The sequence below is a fragment of the Monodelphis domestica genome, chromosome 5, assembly GCF_027887165.1.
Source record: "Monodelphis domestica isolate mMonDom1 chromosome 5, mMonDom1.pri, whole genome shotgun sequence".
Classification (NCBI taxonomy): domain Eukaryota; kingdom Metazoa; phylum Chordata; class Mammalia; order Didelphimorphia; family Didelphidae; genus Monodelphis; species Monodelphis domestica.
In genome coordinates this window covers 255,151,032-255,169,785 of record NC_077231.1, presented here as the reverse complement: position 1 = coordinate 255,169,785, position 18,754 = coordinate 255,151,032, and the positions used below count along the sequence as shown (strand labels likewise).

Sequence of the window (18,754 nt, the reverse complement as noted above, 5' to 3'; positions counted from 1 at the left end):
AGAAATTCAGTAACCATCATGATACAAGAGATACAAATTGCTGCAAGGGGGTTCCATATGTTGAGGTGGGACAGGACGATGAAGGCAATACCAGAAGAGGAGAGAGGATGCAGGAAGTACCACAGTGCTGATCATCATTTGCTTGGTTACCAGCCTATCTCATTCACCTTTGAATCTTCTGGTAGTGCCTACAGCTCTTTTCTGCCTTGTCTTTATCTATTAACCTACCAACACCATCAATACTATCAAGCTTAAGTGCTTACAGGATTGGAGTAATATTTCCTGTGCCCTTTCCTGGGTTAGCTGTGTTTCCTGGGCTGTGGGTTTGTACTTTTGCCTCTTCATAGGCTAAAGAAGGGAGAAGCTGATTTTAGCCCCTGAATAGCTGAATAATAGAACAAATGGCCATCCTAGTAATAATGAGCTAGCCAGACTTTCCAAGAAGTTTGGGTGAAGTGCTATCTGAGTGGGAGTAAATAACAAAAAGGAAATGGAAATCCATTTGGAATAAGGCAAAGTTTAACTTCTGATTGAAGTCCAGAAGGCAAAGAGAAAACACATTTCTTTTATATGTTGTTTTTAACACAACATCTGAATTTGTTTTTTGTAGGTTTTATAACCAACCACCATTAGCATGGTCTTCCCAGCCTAAGACAGATCTTGTCTCCTGGAGAAGAAAAGGACAAGACTTCAGTGTACTGCTAGATTATACAGACAGAGGAAACCTGGAAACCCGGAGAATGGCAGAGCCCCATGGTGTGAACCGAAATGTGAGAGAGGGTCAGTCGGAAGTAGGATTGAGGACAGAAAACACAATGAGGAGAGCAGTTTTAGAAGATAGCTGGAAAATATCAGGCGATCCCAAATGGCAGAATGCAAATTTTGAAAACTGGAACCAGCCTCGGAGATTGGGGAGGCAGATGTCTGATGGAGATGGTGAGAAGCTGCTTCAAGATCTTTATCCTTTCACTAAAGGAGACAGTACACTGAATTCCCAGAACAAGGGAAAATCCCAGTCATTGCCCAGAGTCCTTTCCCCTGAAACTCTAAGATGTGTGGAAATGCCCATTGGGATCAATGAATGTCATTTCCCAGGAGATCCTAAAATGCTATTTTATCCTACAAATAGTCCATCAAACTTGGAGTACCTAAGAAACCCAGAAAAGGGTGACCCCTACATTCCTTTACAAAAGCCCAAGTATGGGAGACCCCTAAAACCTCCCTCTTATGAACTGCACCGACAAACTCGGGGTGGAGTGGAAACCAGCAGGTATCAGGAAAACTACCAGAAAGACTCTGTTCCTTTTCTGCCCAAAACTAATGAGCCCAGACAGGACCTTTATAACCCAGATCCGAATTTGGAGCCTCCCATGTATGTCCCACCACCATCTTACAGGTCACCACCCCACCAGAACACAAATCCACATTTCCTAAATGAAGTGCCTCATTTCCAGTGTGGTGGCCACATGCAGCAGCAGCAGCCACCACCACCACCGCCACAGCAGCCGCCACCACCACCGCCACAGCAGCAGCCACTACCACCTGAGAAGCCCATTGCTGGCCATTACTCTTCAGCCAGCTCCTACAGGTCTGGGAATCAATATGGTGCAAGCATATGTCCCCCCCAGGGGCTTCCTGGACCCCTCCAACACACGGATGCTTGTGATACCTCGGTTCAGTATATTCCTTTCAGTGACCCACGGATCCGACACATACAAGTAACCCATCATCAGGACCTTAGCAAGGATGCCAAACTCCTTGAAATACTATGTAATACAGGCTCCTCTGTTTGCCAAGGACTAGCTCGGGTTCAAGAACAAGATGGTGGTGCCTTTTTTCATCCAGAAAGCCTAGTTCCTCCAACCAAAAGTAAGCATGATCCTACTACTTATGCATCTAGCCTTGGGTGGCTCCAGACAGCGCCACCCCCAGACAGAGAAATCTGTGCCTTGCCTGACCAAAGAGACAATTGTGTTTTAAGTGAACAGCAGCCTGACAAGGAAAGCAGCGGTCAGCAGGGTGCTCAAGGAAGAGTTTCTTCCCAAACCCCACAGTGGGAGAATACCTGTGAAACCGTAACTAAGCTCAAAACATTTCAAACTGGGATTTCAACCAAGAAAAGTTCAAAGAAAAAAGTAAATGAAACAGTATTTTGCTTGGTTTCGGTCCCAGTTAAATCCGGGCCACATCTGCCAGATACAGATAGGAATAACAATGACTTAAAACTGAGGGCTGATAAAAAGAATGGCGATAAGAGTGGGGCTTTGCAAGAACAAAGTCTTTTAAGCATGTCTTCCACAGACCTGGAGCTGCAAGCACTTACAGGAAGCATGGCCAGTAAAACAGAGTTACAAAAACAAGAACCGGGAGGGCCCCAAATGTACAAACAAACAAATGACCTCAGATTCATTCACCCTATGAAACACAGAGAACTCAGATATTCTGGCTCTTGGCCAGGTGACCAGTACAGAGACCAGCAAACACAGACTACTATCACCCAAGATTCCCAAATCTCAGAGTTTCTTCCTGCTAAAAAGATGGAAGACCAACCCAATGTACTGCCCATTCCCAAATCATCAGAACCTATTCTGAAATTATCAGAACCCATTCTGAAATCATCAGACCCCACTCCAAAATTAGCAGAGCCTTCTGCCTTGGAAACACTGAAGCCAACGGTATCACTTCCCAATGACTGGAAATTGAGGACAGATACTTGTAATCTGAAAGGTCAGATGTATTTCAGTCCATCCAGCAATAGTGCATTCTCAAAGACTGCTTCATCCATGATTCAGGGTCCTATATCAAAAGCATGCCAAAGCCAGCCTTATAGATCCTCTGCCGACATAAATGAGAGGGACACCAAGCCAGTGTTTAAGGGTCAAATCGTGAAGGGTGAGTCAAATGCCCCATGCAACAGTAAGGAACTTTTTGGTCAGTTTCTCTTAAAACCAGTTAGCCGTCGCCCTTGGGATGTAATAAGCCAGTTAGAAAGTTTTAACAAGGAGCTCCAAGAACAGGAAGAAAGCAGCAGCAACAGTAGTATTGATGGAGAGACTGCAGAAAGAGAACAGCAGATGCAGGAGGATGCTGAAGCTGATGCTGATGCTGATGTGGTTGCTGATGCTGATGCTGATGCCGATGTTGATGTTGATATCAATGTCAATGTTAATATTGATGCTGGGCTAACGGACCATAAACCTGATGAGCCCAGCCAGGAAATAAGAGTTGAGCTACAGCCAAGAACACTGGTACCAGAGATTCCTGTATTTAAATCAGCAAGAGTTAAGAGTGAGTCAGAGACCTGGAGTGTGGAGCCAACATCTGATTTCACATATGACTATTCTCAACCAGAGATACCGTTACAGGGAAGAGAGAGCAAAGATGCATCTGTGAAGTCCACAGATGAAAATGCCATTACAGAAACAAGAAACCAGGAAATGGAGAACAGAAGAAACCAACTGACTGTCAGTCCAGGACCAGTGAAGAGAATGGTGTCAAGTAATTTCATAAAGACACATCCAAATTCCTCGAGCTACCTAACTGACATTAAAGAGTCCCAAGAAAATAGGCAATACAGCAATGGAGTAGATTCTGTAACACCAAGCCAAAGGATTCATCCCATGAGTGATGGAGCTCAAGAGAGGGAGTCACTAGTACACGTTTCTTTTGGGAACAAAAACCAAGGTTTATTTGAACCAGAGGAAAAGCTAGATATGGGTCCACAGCATAGTACCAACAAGTTAGATGATGTTTCAGAAAAACTAGGTGCAACAGAAATCCCTCCTAATGAGCCCCTTCAAACAAGGGCTGCACGGATTCTGGGCATAGAAGTAGCAGTGGAGTCTCTCATCTCTACTGACATGGGGATAAGGACAAACCTTTCTCCTATTCCTGATGAAAGTACCCTCAAGGCTGATTTGCCAGCAACAGAAGCATCATGCAATTTGATACAATCCAATGACCCCACATCATCCCAAAGTGCTTTTGATAGCAGGAGAAAGTGTGGCTGGACTGAAAGCCCTCTCTTTGTAGGGGAGAGAGACACACATTTGAAGATGCATAGAATTCCCGAAGATTCTGAAATGATCCCAGATGTGGATAGAGAGGACATCACTAATTCTTTGGTCCCTGAATCTGAGCCCAAATCACCTTCTATGCTCCATAATCAAAAGGACATCAAGGCAACACAACACTACAAGTCAACTTTGTTTCATTATCTAGAAAGGGCCTCCCCTGGGATGGGCTCAGAAAAGAAATTCAGAAGCACCTCCAAGGTGATTGAAACCATTCAAGAAAAGTTAGTCAGCCCCCCAACCAAAACGGCTGTGGACAGGTTAATGCGAATGAAGGAAGTTGACTCCATCTCTCGAATTAGACGCCTCAGTGCCAAGAGCAGCGATTCTGTGGAGGAGACAGAGGAAGAGAAAAATCAGAGGAGGCTGGAAGGACAGTCAAGGAGCTTTGGCACTTATAATGGCAGTGACCCAGGACACAAAATAGAGAATGCTGGAATTGTGTCAAAGAAAATCACTTCCCTAGAAGAAAATTGGCATCTGATCAAACACAGTGAAACAAAGAATACAGATCAAGAATTTTTTTGCCTAGGTAAGTAGCATTAGCACTGGAGAGATGCTCTATTAGGAAAGACTACAATCTGCCGTTGCTAACTAAGAATCAATCCTCTGCGGGAAGGTGGAGGTTCAGACTTGTGATTTCCTTGCTGTGGAGGAACTTCTTTTATAGATCCTCTCTCCACTAAAACAGATCACCAAACTAGTCTGTAATTTATAGTCTTAGAAAGTTGATGAAGGACACTACAAAGGTTTAAAGGACTTGCCTGTGGTCACAAAGAAAGTATGTCAGGCAGCTGGGTGCCTCAGTGGATTAACTGCCAAGCCTAGAGACAGGAGGTCCCTGGTTCAAATCTGGCCTCAGATACTTCCCAGCTGTGTGACCCTGGGCAAGTCACTTAACCCCCATTGCCAAGCCCTTACCCCTCTTCTGTCTTTGAACCAATACACAATATTGATTCTAAGGTTTTAAAAAAATTATATGCCAAAGGCAGAGTTTCCCTACAGATTTTTTCTGATTGTAAGGGTAGCTTTTTAGCCACCAGGTTGCATTGCCTTTCAGAATATAAGAGATAACCATGTTAGTATATCCTGCTTTAAGAAAAACCAATATGTGGAATTTCCCATGTAGGCCAAATAAACTGGGGAATGATTATTGATTTTATTAAAAATAAATAGATTCTTCATTTTCTAAAAGGCACGCTAGAATGTGGCTGGGTGTAACCTTATTTGTGTCAAGTTGCCTCTGGGCAGTCAGGACCCTTTCTCAGAATTGCAGTTGGGGGCAGCTGGGTAGCTCAGTGGATTGAGAGCCAGGCCTAGAGATGGGAGGTTCTAGGTTTAAATCTGGCCTCAGACACTTCCCAGCTGTGTGGCCCTTAGGCAAGTCACTTAACCCCCATTGCCTAGCCCTTACCACTCTTCTTGGTACCAATACACAGTATTGATTACAAGATGGAAGATAAGGGTTTAAAAAAAAGAATTGCAAGTGAAATGCATAAAATAAACAAAATCACAAAGAACAACAATTGTATTGAAATTTAGTTATTAAAAAAATCTTTAAACCAGTCCACATACTCCAGGTTAAGAACCCCTAGACAAGAGTATTCACTTAAGTACTTCTGATATTAGACCACAGAAGAGGAGCAGGAAGGGACCTCAGAGTCAGAGAGAGAGAGAGAGAGAGAGAGAGAGAGAGAGAGAGAGAGAGAGAGAGAGAGAGAGAGAGAGAGCATACCTTGGAGGCAAGTATGAACCCACTTCAGAGCTGTTGTTATTCCCATTAAACCATACTCTGTCCCTTGGATCCTGTGATGCATTTAAAATTCTATTCACAGAAATGAAGTTTCCAATTGCTTCCTCAGAACCTAATTACTATGAGAAGGAAGTCACATACATTCTGGCACAAATAGATGGTACGCCATCTTAAATGGTGGCACTGCCGAACATTTTATGGGAGACTAGTCATAACCTTCCATGATATCACCACTGATGATTAGAAATAAACCCCTGGAGCAGCTAGGTGGTTCAGTGGATAGAAAGCCAGGTCTGGAGATGGGACATCCTGGGTTCAAATTTTGCCTTAGACACTTCCTATCTGTGGGTCCCTGGGCAAGTCACTTAACCTCCATTGCCTAGTCCTTTAATTCTACCTTGGAATCAATACTCACTATAGATTCTAAGACAGAACATCAGAGTTAAGAAAGAAAGAAGGAGAAGAAGAGAAAGAAATATAACTATCAGATGTTCCTAACTGCCCTATAATAACCTGAGAATATAAGAAGTGCCATATTGGACTGACTTAATAGTTTATTTATCCCAAAGACCTACTAGTCCTTCCATTGTTGTTGAGTCATTTCAGTCATTTCCAACTCTTCATGACACCATTTTGAGAGTTTCTTGGCAAACATGCAGTTTACCATTTCCTTCTCCAGATCATTTTATGGATAAAGAAACTGAGGCAAGCAAGGTTAAGTAACTTGCCCAGGGTCACACAACTAGGAAGTGTCTGAGACCAGTTTTGAACTCATTAAGAGGAGTCTTCCTGATTCTAGACCTGATGCTCTGTCCATTGTACCACCTGGTTCTCCCTGGTCTCTCAGGAGCATCTTTACAATCTTTTCCCCAATTGTATAACTGCTTTCTTCAATATCACATTAATGTCATGGACTCCAAGAGGTTCAGCAGCTACAATAAGCAGCCTGTGTACTCTTTTTCTTCCCCAGAATACCACATTTGCCTTTGCATATGTCTTCTGCCTCAGTGATCAGATCTCCCATAAGCCAGTTTTGGCAATGGGCATGTTGAAGACTTCAAGTCTGACTCATTAAGTTCTCAGGGATTTGCATGATCTATGTGTTTTCCAATAGCGTGGCCAACATTCTTTGCCCCCTGCATAGAGCATATTTGTGGCACAACTCTGACAGGCAAGTGGCTAATAGATAGAGGTCCTGCTTTGTAGCTTGGAATACTAAGGTTCAAGTCTAACCTTTTATATTGAGTAATTCTATGATCCCAGGCACGTCATTTAAACTCAGTGTCCCTGAAAACTCTCTGAAATGAAATGTATAGACAAGTTGATTATCTCTACCTGTGGAGGAAGTTTGCACACTGGGAGTCCTTCCCCCCCACCCCTCCTATTCCGGTTATGAAATCACAAGTCTGAGCCAAAAAGCTCTGGCACAAATAGATCTCTCTGGGACCAACTTTTCCCTGCAGTCAATAACCTTATAAAGAACGTGGCCTGGGCAGAAACACCTTCATCCAATCACAAGGGATCCATCAAATAGTCAAGCTGGGAATGATGAGGAAAATGGTTTCAAGAGACAAAAACGTTACGTTAGAAGGGACCTATTTCCTTCTGGTGCCTAAGACTCTACGGCTTTCTGATGCTGGCTTTAGGCTTTCCTAGTTTTTTGAAAGAATTAGGTTGTATTAAATTCAAAATCTTCAGAGTACGTGAAGGGGAATTTGAGAGTGGAAAGGGAAGAGCCATTGTTTCTTATATTTCAGGCACTATATACTAAGAGATTTACAGATCCAGTCTCCTGTGATTTTCACCCCAGCCCTGGACAGGAGGTGCTATTATTCTTCTCATTTTACAGTTGAGGAAACTGAGACTGGCAGCTATTAAATGACTTGCTCAAGGTCACATAGCTAGTAAATGGCTGAGACTGGATGCAAACTTGGGGCTTTTGGATTCCAGGCTCCCAGGTCTCTGATCCACTGTACCTAGTTGCCTGAGTGACAAAAATAAGGTTATTTTAGAGCAGAAGCATTTGTAATTTCTTTTATGTGGAACCTTCAGCATATAATATATATTTCTAGGTTGTTGCTAAATGGTCGAGTATAAGAGAGGTGAGCTATAATCATCAGTTCCTGCAGCTAGCTGGGATCGTAGGGATTGTTTCCTCTAACCCCCTTCCTTATTTTCCAAAGCAAGGAAATGAGACTCAGAGAGGTACCCAGGGTCACCCAGCTAGTCAGCATCAACAGGATAAAAGCACATGTATTTGCTTTCCCACCCAGGGGTCTTTCCATCATGCCAGGCCTCCATGGGGTAGAGTTGGCTTTTGTGTTTGTTTCTTTCCTTTCTCCTCTTCATTTTCTGTGCCCGCTAAGCTGAGAAATGAAACATTTGAAAGTTGATGAGGGTTGGCACAGCCAAGAAGACCTGGCATTGTGCTTGATCCTTAATGCATGATTACTTTAAACAAATGAACAGCGAAGACTTTGCCTTTGAGAATGCTTCCAACGAGACCGAGGACCCAGAGATGGCACATTTTAAAGCTTGTCCACAGCAACATTCCCAGGAGAGGGAGGGAATGAGCATTTAGTAAGCACCCACTATGTGCCAGGCACTGCGCTAACTGCTCTACAAACACCTCATTTGGTCCTTAAAACAACTCTGGGAGGTAGATGCTATTGTTATGCTCAGTTGATAATTAAGGAAACGGAGTTGGACAGATGTACTTTTTGGCATGGATGTAGCATAATCTGAAGGAAGGAGATTTGTTTGGGGAGGCAGAGATCATGGGTTTAAATCCCATTTCTGGCACTTCTCTTGTACAAGTCAACTGACCTGCCTGAGCTACAGTTTTTTTTTTAATAAAATGAAAAAAATTACTTAGATAGCCTTCAGGGTTCCTTCTTACTCTTGCTCTGTGATGTTAGGATCCCTGATTTTTTTTTAAAGCAACTCTTTTCTTCCAGTCTCTCTCCATACACCCTATAAAGAAAACAAACATAAATGTTTTATCCTAGGGAGGGCCACTAGGTGGCACAGTGGATGGAATGTAGGACCTGGAGTCAGGAAGACTCATCTTCCTGAGTTCAAATCTACCCTTAAACACTTGGTAGCTGGGTGACCCAGGGCAAGTCACTTAACCCTGTTGGCCTAAGTTTCCTCATCTGTTAAATGGGCTGAAGAAAAACATGGCAAAGCACTCCAATATCTTTGCCAAGAAAATCCCAAATAGAGGGTCATAAAGAGTCAGACATAACCAAAAATGACTGAATGCACCAAAAGGGAGGGCCAAATTAAAATAGAAGTAAAACTCTGTGGAGCCAACATCATGACAACTTTTCCAGGCCTCGGCTTTCTCATCTGTAAAATGAGAGGGTTGGACTGGGTGACCTGCTGAAGTCCCTTCAGAGACCTGGGTTGATGATTTGGGGCTACCTATCACCTCAGGCCCTGACAATGGATGAGAAGTTGTAGATATCAACTCTACTTTTTCCTGCTCCATTCCAGCCAAAGCATGTAAAATGGGGGCCCTTAACATTTCATATTCTGGGCATTCTTTTTTTTTTAAACCCTTACCTTCCATCTTAGAATCAATCCTATGTATTGGTTCTAAGGCATAAGAATAATAAGGACTGGCAACAGGGGTTAAGTGACTTGCCCGGGGTCACACAGCTAGGAAGTATCTGCAGCCAGATTTGAACCCAAGACCTGCTATCTCTAGACTTGGCTCTCAATCCCCTGAGCTAACCAACTGCCCCTCTATACTGAGCATTCTTGTCTTACTTGTATGATATTCCTTTCCCTGAACCAAAGTGCCTTCATTTTGGATGGAAGGATTTTGTGACTGGTCCAATGCTTTCTTACTATTCCTTCTGGACTGACTCACTAGTGGGTTCCATCTGCAAGATAGTGTTGGAATCCAGCATTGGAGTTCAATTGGAAAGGTACTGATCGGGTTCGGCCCCTGTTAGTTTCAGCCATCTCTGTTATATGACTCAATTCAACAGGGATTTATTGGATGTTTACCATGTGCCCTATTAATGCATTCCCAAAAAGGGAAGACAGTCTAAAGATGTTATTATATACAATTGGGCATGGTGGTGTACACCTGTGTACTTCCCTCTAGGGGAGACTGAGGCTAGAGACTCTTGCACTGGAGGTTCTGAATTAGAAGCCACTCAGCTCATTGGGCATCCTCACCAAAGGCAGCATTACTAGGATGAGCTCCCAGGGACGAGAGGGGATGCCAAGAAGTGGAGAGCTGGTCCCACTCAGGAAATGGAACAAGACAGATTTCTCTTGGCCATGGGATACGTCTTCGCGGGGCTCAAAGGTAGCTGCCACACTTCTAGCCAGAGTGAGATGGAAAGACCCAGTCTTAAGCCAAAACAAAAACCAGAGATTCGTGTCTGTCCAGTTTTCCTCTTTTTTAACTAAGTAGAGCAGTGATGTGTCCCTGTGGGTACCAACCATTAATCCACTGGTGGCTCAGCACTGTGCCCATTAAAAAGCTACTGTCAGGGAAATGTCGTGAACTGAAGCAAAGCTCCAGGAATCTCCTTGCCGCCAGAACTCTGTTTGGCTTTGTGTTGTTTTCCCAGTACCTAGCAAAGAGCACTTAGAAGTAAATACATGTTGAATTGACCCATGGAACAGAGGCAGAGGAAGTCTGAGAGGCAGCTTGTTAAAACTTTTGGCTTGTAAAGACCCATTCACACATCCACTTGAGCCTGTGAATCTTCTAGTCCTGGGCCTGTTCTCCCACAAGTAAGTCAGCTAGAGGAAGGTGGCAGCAGCATTTGGGAGCTTTTACCATGGCTGACAAGCCAGATGGCACAGGGAATGGATAGGATTCTAGACTTGGAGATGGGAAGACCTGAGGTCGAATTACTAAGACACAAGTCTTAGCTGCATGACCCTGGGCAAGTCCTTAACCTCTGTCTCTTCGTTTCCTTTCCTGTTCAAAGGGAATAATAATAGCACTAGCCCCTTCAACCAGGGTTGTTGTGAGGATTAAAATGAGATAATATTGGTAGAGTGCTGTGCAGACCTTAAAGTGCTATTATTACATATTATTATATATTATATAATAGATATAGTTATATATTATACATTATATATGTATTATAACATATACTATAATACATTATCATATATGTATTATATTATATATGATTATGTAGTATATATTATATAATGCATGTATTATCTGTATTCTATACTACATGCTATTATTATTGTTATTGTTGTTGTTCTTGTTAGTTTAGCTCCAACCGTCTTGATGGAAGCCTCTGGGAGGAGTCTTTAAGGATGACTCAATAGAGCAAGTATTTATGCAATGAATGCTCTGGGGTGCCAGCTGCTCAGTACTCTGTGTCATGGAGGTGCTTAATAAGTACTGATTAATGAGCTGATGAGCCAACTAACTTGGCATTTAGAAGGGATTTGTTTTTGCAGGCCATCAGTGAGCAGCAAGTTTGATATTTCAAAGTTTCATGAATGAAGAGTCTCCCTTTTCTCAGCATAAGCCCTGGGGAAGCTAGGTTTTGTTAACAAAAGATCCCTCAAAGAAATAACTCAGCAAGAGGCCTGCCACAACTTCAGAGCAAAGCGCAGCATTTTCTGGTTCCCGTCGGAGTCAGTCACATTAGCAGTGAATATTATTCTGAGGGTTGAATTTCAGAAGAAGGCAGGAGGAGAGATGCTTCTTGTTAACACAGAAAAGCATTTTCTGAAGGCATTAAATATTCCCCCCCCCATTAAATATAGAAATTGCGTAGACCTTTAAGTAACTCAAGCATTACTGACTCAGGATCCCCTAAATATTTTTAAAAATTATTTCAGTCTTGTGCAGTGCAGTGACTTGAAGTGAGTATAATGAAATGATTATTGACTACATTCTGATGATAAAGACAGTAACATATTGATTTTCCACATGGCTTACATGACGCACAGCAATAATCATTTTATTATTATGTCATGACAAATATATTGTGTTAAAGCTGCAAAATACCTCAAATGCATAATCTCATGTAATTTTTGAAGCCCTCATGAAGTAGGCGGGGATTTTGTATGAAAGAAAGAGCATTTGGACCTAAAATGAGGAATACCTGAATTTAAATGCAGCCTGAGATACGTATTAGCTATGTGACCCTGGACAAGTCACAACCTCTAATCTGCCTCAATTTTCTCTACTATAAAGTGGGATAATAGCACCTATTTCACAGGGTTGTTACAAGGATCAAAGGAGATAATATTATTTGTAAAATGCTTTTAACCCAGCACTTGGCATATAGTAGACATGTAATAAATTTGTGTCACTTTCTTTCCTTTATATACATTCAAGAGATGAGGAAAATGAAGCTCAAAAGAATTGAGACTCAACTATGTGGTCTTGGTTAGCAAACAAAGCTGGAACTCAAATTCTTGTCTCCTGATGCTTAAAATCCAGTGTACACCTGCCATAATATCTGCTGCCCCTTGAGAGTAGAGGCTATGATATCTTGCTTTTTCTTTTATTTTCAATGTCCAAACTGTGTCAGCCTTTCAAAGTTTTTCAACATTCTTACTTTTTTGTTTTGTTTTGTTTTTAATGGAAGAAACCTTTAACTGATAATTAATTGAGGAAATGAAGCCCTTTTGAATGTAATATGTCAGAAATATTTCATTTGGCATCCCAGGAGAGGATGACAGAAGCATAGATTTAGAGTTGCCATGGCGTTCCCAAGAATGTTGGCTTGATTTAAGAGTCTAGTAAATGGCCCCTAGCCCTTTCCAAGTATCAAGAATCTTTCATTTTTCATATTTGATTAATATCAGAGAGACAGAGAATGAGAGACAGGGAGGGAGAGGAGAGAAGAGCAAGGATGTACCCCATATTAGAACTACAGAGATCTGGATCTCTGCAGAATTCCCAAATATCCAAGTGCATCTATGATCATGGCCACAAAAAGGCAACATCCTGAGAGCAAAAGGCCCACTCTTTCTGGCTGAGGGCATCAACTTCATCTTTTGTCCCTTTCAGGGAATGATTGACAAACAGCCAAAAGTACAGTTTTCTTAAATCCCACAAGTTGTAGTATTTGAGCTTCTGCATGGCTCACTTGAAGAAGTTGGTACATTGTGTTGAGCATATGTAACTATGAAAACCAAAAGGTATTCTCAGCCACATCTAGACCCAGAAGAAGTCAACTTGTTTCAAAGTTAATTGTGTTACATTTTGAACAATCACTCAGAACACTGTTAATTACTCCTTATCCTCTGTGCCCTGCCACTTCCTGTAATTAATGAAAGTATATCCTTTTTAAACATAAATTGAAGTCCCCATTCTAAATCCACAATAAACAGACTTGTAGAAATAGTTGAAATTGACTTAGGCATTCTCAAGAATGGGGAAGAAGGAGGGGAAGGAAGAGGAAGATAATGTTGCTTTTTTTCCTGCCTGTTTTACTTTCTTGCTAATAGGATGAGGATTAAAAGTGATTAACTGATCCATTGCTGATTATTTCCTTTTTTTAACTTTTACAGATACATATGATCCTAGCCGAGTTGAAAGAGTCTGATATAAATGCCTGTGCAAATCTTGAACATCCCAGCCTGCTAATTAAGTGTTCTCTGATTTGGGGTTGATCTGCCTGCCTGCCTGCTTGCTCCAGGCGTTTGCTTAGAAATCATCATTAGTTTTTGGTATATTGATAAAGCCTTTCTCACTGCCGATAGAAGTTAATCAATAATTCCTCCAGAGCTTTATTCTGTGAAGTTAATGAAAATCTTGGACTTTTGAAGACACAACTTGTTTGTTTGGCAGTTCGATTAAGTTGTGCCTACATTTGTCAAGGTATTTTCACATAGATGGAGGCAACTAGGCTATAAATGGAATAGACACAAGAATACTGCAAAAATGATTTGGAAAAGAATGTGAATGTGCTAGCTCCCTTTCTGAATCTCTAAAGCCTAAGCTTTTGTGGTTATAAGATGGAATCTTGGAGACACACTGTTTCTGAGAGTGCTTTTGCACTTTGAGTTGTGGGGAAATGTGGAATGAATATAAGGTTAGAGACTGATCCTTTTACAATCAATTTGGCCACCTACTGTTAAAAATAATTTCCTTTAATTATATAAGTATACTCACCACATTTAGGGAATAAAAGCAATATCTATAAGCTCCTAAGGGACAAGGACTTGTGCCATAATGGACTAAGAATATTATTTATGGAGCAACCAAATATTTTGGTCAGTTGCAAACAATGCCATTGTGTGTTTTGCACTCAGTATTATCTACTTTTATTTTCTGTATGGATGTTTAGAAATTCTTTTATATGAAAAGAAATTGCTGATTTAAAATAGCCCATTTTAACAAAGTAACTATATTTCTTTTTAGAAGAATACTATTTTTCTATGATGTAAACTATTGTTTGGTGGCAGATTTTTAAAGAAGTATTATATTTAAAAGAATCTGTATCCCTTTGTGTGAAGGGAACCCTAAGGAGGGTTCAGTTTGATGTTTTCATGTATATGTTATATCTCTTATTCATATACAATGCTGCCACTTGGATTTTGTTGTGAAAAGAGATGTCTATATATACATATATATATTATGGAGTTAATTAACTCTTTTTAAAAATGAACTTTTCACAAAGATTTTTCACAAACATAGTTGATGGGGTATTTTTGAAAGCTGTCCCTTTCAGGGCACAGCTGAAATCCTCCAATTATCATAACTGGTGCCAGATTAACTAGAATGACCAAAAAGTGGTTTCATATTGTGTCTGATTGTATAGCCCTAAAATACATCTTCCCCAATCCACCCAATATACTTCCCTCTCCCCTATTCACCACCATACACTACATACACATACATACACAGTTATGTATTTTACCTGATGAATTTGAATTAGTCTCTGTATTAAAAATATTACTTTGAGACATTAAATGTATGACATTTCAAAAGCATATTATAAAGCCTGTACATTCTGCTGTGTTTAATATTGCATTAACCTGCACAAACTTTATTTATGAATTTTTTATGTGTCTCTGTCCACTCTCTTTGTAAGATATTCTGGTTTGCTAACATTTATTTGAAGATTCCTTTTTTCCATCCCCCATCTCCTTTGCAGGAGAGTTGTCTCTTCCATTGTCCTTTCTTAAAAAACTCCCTTGTCTATTTTTGTTCATCTCAACTTCCTGAAATGATCATCTTTGGGTGGTCTATAATTTGGCCCCAAAAACAATCCTCATGGTGCTTAGACAACCCCTTTTATATCTCTACCATGTGATTTTTTTTAATAGAAGAACTTTATACATTTAGTCTATTATAAACAAAACAAGATCCATGTAACTCATTCTTCAAAATCCTCTCATGTAAGCTGATGAACAATCTTGGCCCACATCCTGTTACTCACTTTAAGTTTTGGTTTTTCCAGCTGGAAAGTTACAATAAGATAAAGCATTCATATCAGTAGTAACTAGGGTCAAGTCACTGCTTGAAATGGCCACAAAACTACTCTTTCTGGGAAAGACAAACTTTGATCATTGGTTAACCACTTAGATTAATGTTGGGCTACCTGGACTGATATGGAACCATCTGAAGAGCCTATTTTGGGGACTCAGTAACCTTTTGACATTTAGAAGTTGGGAAGAATCCTTTTTTAAAAAGTCTTACCCTGCCCTCTCTAAAATTATCAACATATTTCCTAGAGGTAGTCAAGTGAGAAACATTATCCTATAAATCATGGAAAGGAGAAACTGAGCTTTATTCTTATTCAGGTTCTTAATGGCCACAGTGGGGGGTGGGGGGGGTGGAAACCTACAAGAAAGCAAGAAAACAGACAAAATGTCCTGTTCCATTATAGCAGATAAATAATTTAAGAAGTATAGTGTAGAGGATTGTGACCTTGAGATTTTCTCTAGTCTCAGACAATTGGCAAATACATCATCCCTAAATATGGCTTATTTGAAGATCTGAAGCTGTGAGATCAATGTCTTGACATTGCTCTCACCCGTTAAATGGAGTGTAATTAATCAATCAGTAGCAATTACTTGATTTAACTACAATGAATAATTTCCACATTACCTATTTGCCAATTTGTTTTCTTGGTAAATATGGCTATTAACATGGTGATATTTGCCAAGAGTTTGGGGAATTAAAAGATTAAAGTTTAGTTCTGATCAATTTTAATGTAGAAATTTATAGCTGAAGCACATATGAAGCAGAAGTAAGTGACAACTTAAAAAGTAAGGAAAAGAAATTTAGCTAATGGTTACTTGATTCTGATTTACCTTACCTTGAAGCAAAACTTTCAACTGATTGAAAGCAGTAACTTTCAACATTCTTTTCCTATATCCTTTGCCATATCCACAGCCATCCCAGAGTACCAACCAAACCTTTGGATGTAAAAAAACAAAAAATTCCCCCTGGGAAGCCGCTAGTCACACTGTCTCCCACCCTTATTCTGCATAATTTTTCTGACCCAGTGGATTTTTTGAAACTTCCTTTTAGAGTCATTGGTTTATTGACCAATTGGTTAGGTAGATGTTAGTAGTTGAATTGTACTACAGCATCATGGAATAGGAGGGAATTCCCACACTGATCAAATCTTCAACAGGTTCTTAACAGGTTTTTACTTTTTTAATTGGTGAAAAGCCACTGCTATTTAAAATCATCAGGTTGAAACAATCTATTCCAAGACCTTGGGACCCACTTTTGAGCCTATGGCACAGCCTATCCCACGATAAAGGATCCATTTGAAGTACACCTGCCACAAATTCAAGTGGTTCACCAGTGAGCTAGGTTAGCATGACCCTAACCACTTTTAAAGAGAAAAACAGTGGTTCTTCCCAGCAATTGCAGATCATGACATTTCTACTGCTAGAATGTTAGACGCTGACTAGAAAATGGCTAATTACTGTATGGAGAAAATCAGATTTCAACTCATTTCAGAAAAAGTGACTGGAAGGAACCCCGGATTAATCCAGCAACTTTCAAACAGTTTATTTGTGATTGTTGGCCATCTTTACTGAAAGTTACTAAGTAATGCAGAATTAAGTGTCAAGGTTAACATCTCTTGGAAAGCAACAAGTGCCACAGTATTACAATTATATAAATATTTGACTTTGAGGAAATGTTTCTGATGTTCTAAGTTTTTGTAAGCAAAGACTTTCATATTTGGGGCCATTGTTCCGCTTAAAACAAGAACTGCCGGATCCATCTGTATATGTATGCAGAATTGAAGATGTGGGGATGGGATGGAGCTAAGTTATTGCTGGAGTGGGGGAATTTTTGCATGTCTTTTTTTCCTCCTCAAGCAGTAGATTCTGTGCATCTGTTTATGGGAGGACAGTTGCTACTTTAAACTGGGTTTAGGGAAAACATTCCAAATGACCTTTAAAAGTCTGCACAGTGGGAGGTCTCTCCAGAGAGTGGGATGATCCTCTCTGGCCAGGACTAACCAGACCAAGAATAGGGAGATGATGAAGAGGAAGAGAGGAGAGAGACAGAGAGAGACAGAAAGGCAGGAGAGGGAGAGAGAGAGAGAGAGAGAGAGAGAGAGAGAGAGAGAGAGAGAGAGAGAGAGAGAGAGAGAGAGAGAGAGAGAGAGAGATAGAGATTAGAGAAAGAGGGAGGGTAATTTATGCTACATCCCTTTTCAGCAAAAGTTTCACCTAAAGGATGCTGCAGGCCTGGGACTATCCTAGTGCTAGGTGGGGGGAGGGGGGGAATGCTGACTTAGGTTTATGAGCTCTTGTTCTATATTGTTGCCTTTATTCAGACAACATCATATAGAAGTTCCTGTTCAGTGGCCCCTGCTAAGTGGCTAAAACAGAACTCTTAATTGAAATCCAGCTTTCCTGTCCATTTGCACAAAGGCCTTGATTTGGGGCAGGGAGGCAGACATTGTTTTCCATAGAATAATGCTCTTTCTCATATAGGAGCCAGGTTCCCTACATCTCAATAGCTCCTCCAGAGAAGCAATTCAGCTTCCTCCTTCCTCCACTTACCCTCCAACCCCCACTGCCAGTGACTTGGTGTGTAGCCTTCAGTGTCTTGGGGTGGGAGGGAAGGGAATGTAGTTGTGAGCAGCATATGGCAGGAATTAGAAATAAAAAGGATACATCCCAGCCAGGGGAAATGGCAGTAACCTCCAGATTATAAAATAAATGAGATCCTCTCCACCTGGGTCAGCAGAAATCCCAACCATCACACCCAGGCCTGAAAGAGAAAATAACCAGAAACATTCCTGCAGAAATTTCTTAAATGCAGTGAACACAAGCATCTTGGTGAACAATGGATGCTTTGCATCTGCCTATGTGTGTCACCGAGCACTGTTACAGAGGTGAGGGAGCCCCGTGGCAGGTCATACTAGCTCTGAACCATAGCTACATGGTCCTCTAGTCCAAGAAAATGCATAGTGAGAAAGGGAGATGAAGGGAACATATGAATGAGACAGAGGGGAAAAATGTAAGTGAATGAATCTTTGTAAAATGTAATGGGATGGATGAATGTCTTCAAAGAGCTTTGTATTTCTCTGCACAATGTAAATACTGTGTTGCTATACTCTATTACTATTTAAGGGTGATTAACCCTGCTATCTAATGCACATGTCCCAAATAAAGATTTTGCATGAATCTGCTGTGTCCATTACTTTTTGTTAAGGGTGGGAAAACTGAACTTGAATTAATTACATTAAAAGGGAAAGTAGGGGGCAGCTGGGTGGCTCAGTAGATGAAGAGCCAGGCCTACAGATGAGAGATCCTGGGTTCAAATTTGGCCTCAGACACTTCCTAGCTGTGCGACCCTGGTCAAGTCACTTAACCCTCATTGCCTAGCCCTTACCACTCTTCTGCCTCAGAACCAATATACAATATTGATTCTAAGATGGAAGATACGGTTAAATTGTTTCTTCAAGTTGGTAGGGAAAAACAAAATGAAGTATTTAAG

General features: G+C 40.9%; 1 protein-coding gene across 6 annotated transcripts in view; it reads left to right on the top strand.

Moving 5' to 3' along the window:
• Positions 1-18,441, top strand: part of JCAD (junctional cadherin 5 associated) — a 96,698-nt gene extending 78,257 nt beyond the window's left edge. For all 6 annotated transcript variants that reach the window (XM_007504808.3, XM_007504811.3, XM_007504807.3 and 3 more), the window contains 2 exons: positions 611-4,605; positions 13,345-18,441. In XM_007504808.3, coding sequence (XP_007504870.2) covers positions 611-4,605; positions 13,345-13,379 — 4,030 coding nt within the window. In that variant the 3' untranslated portion in view covers positions 13,380-18,441. The remainder of the gene's footprint in view (positions 1-610; positions 4,606-13,344) is intronic.
• The last annotated feature ends 313 nt before the right edge of the window (positions 18,442-18,754 follow it).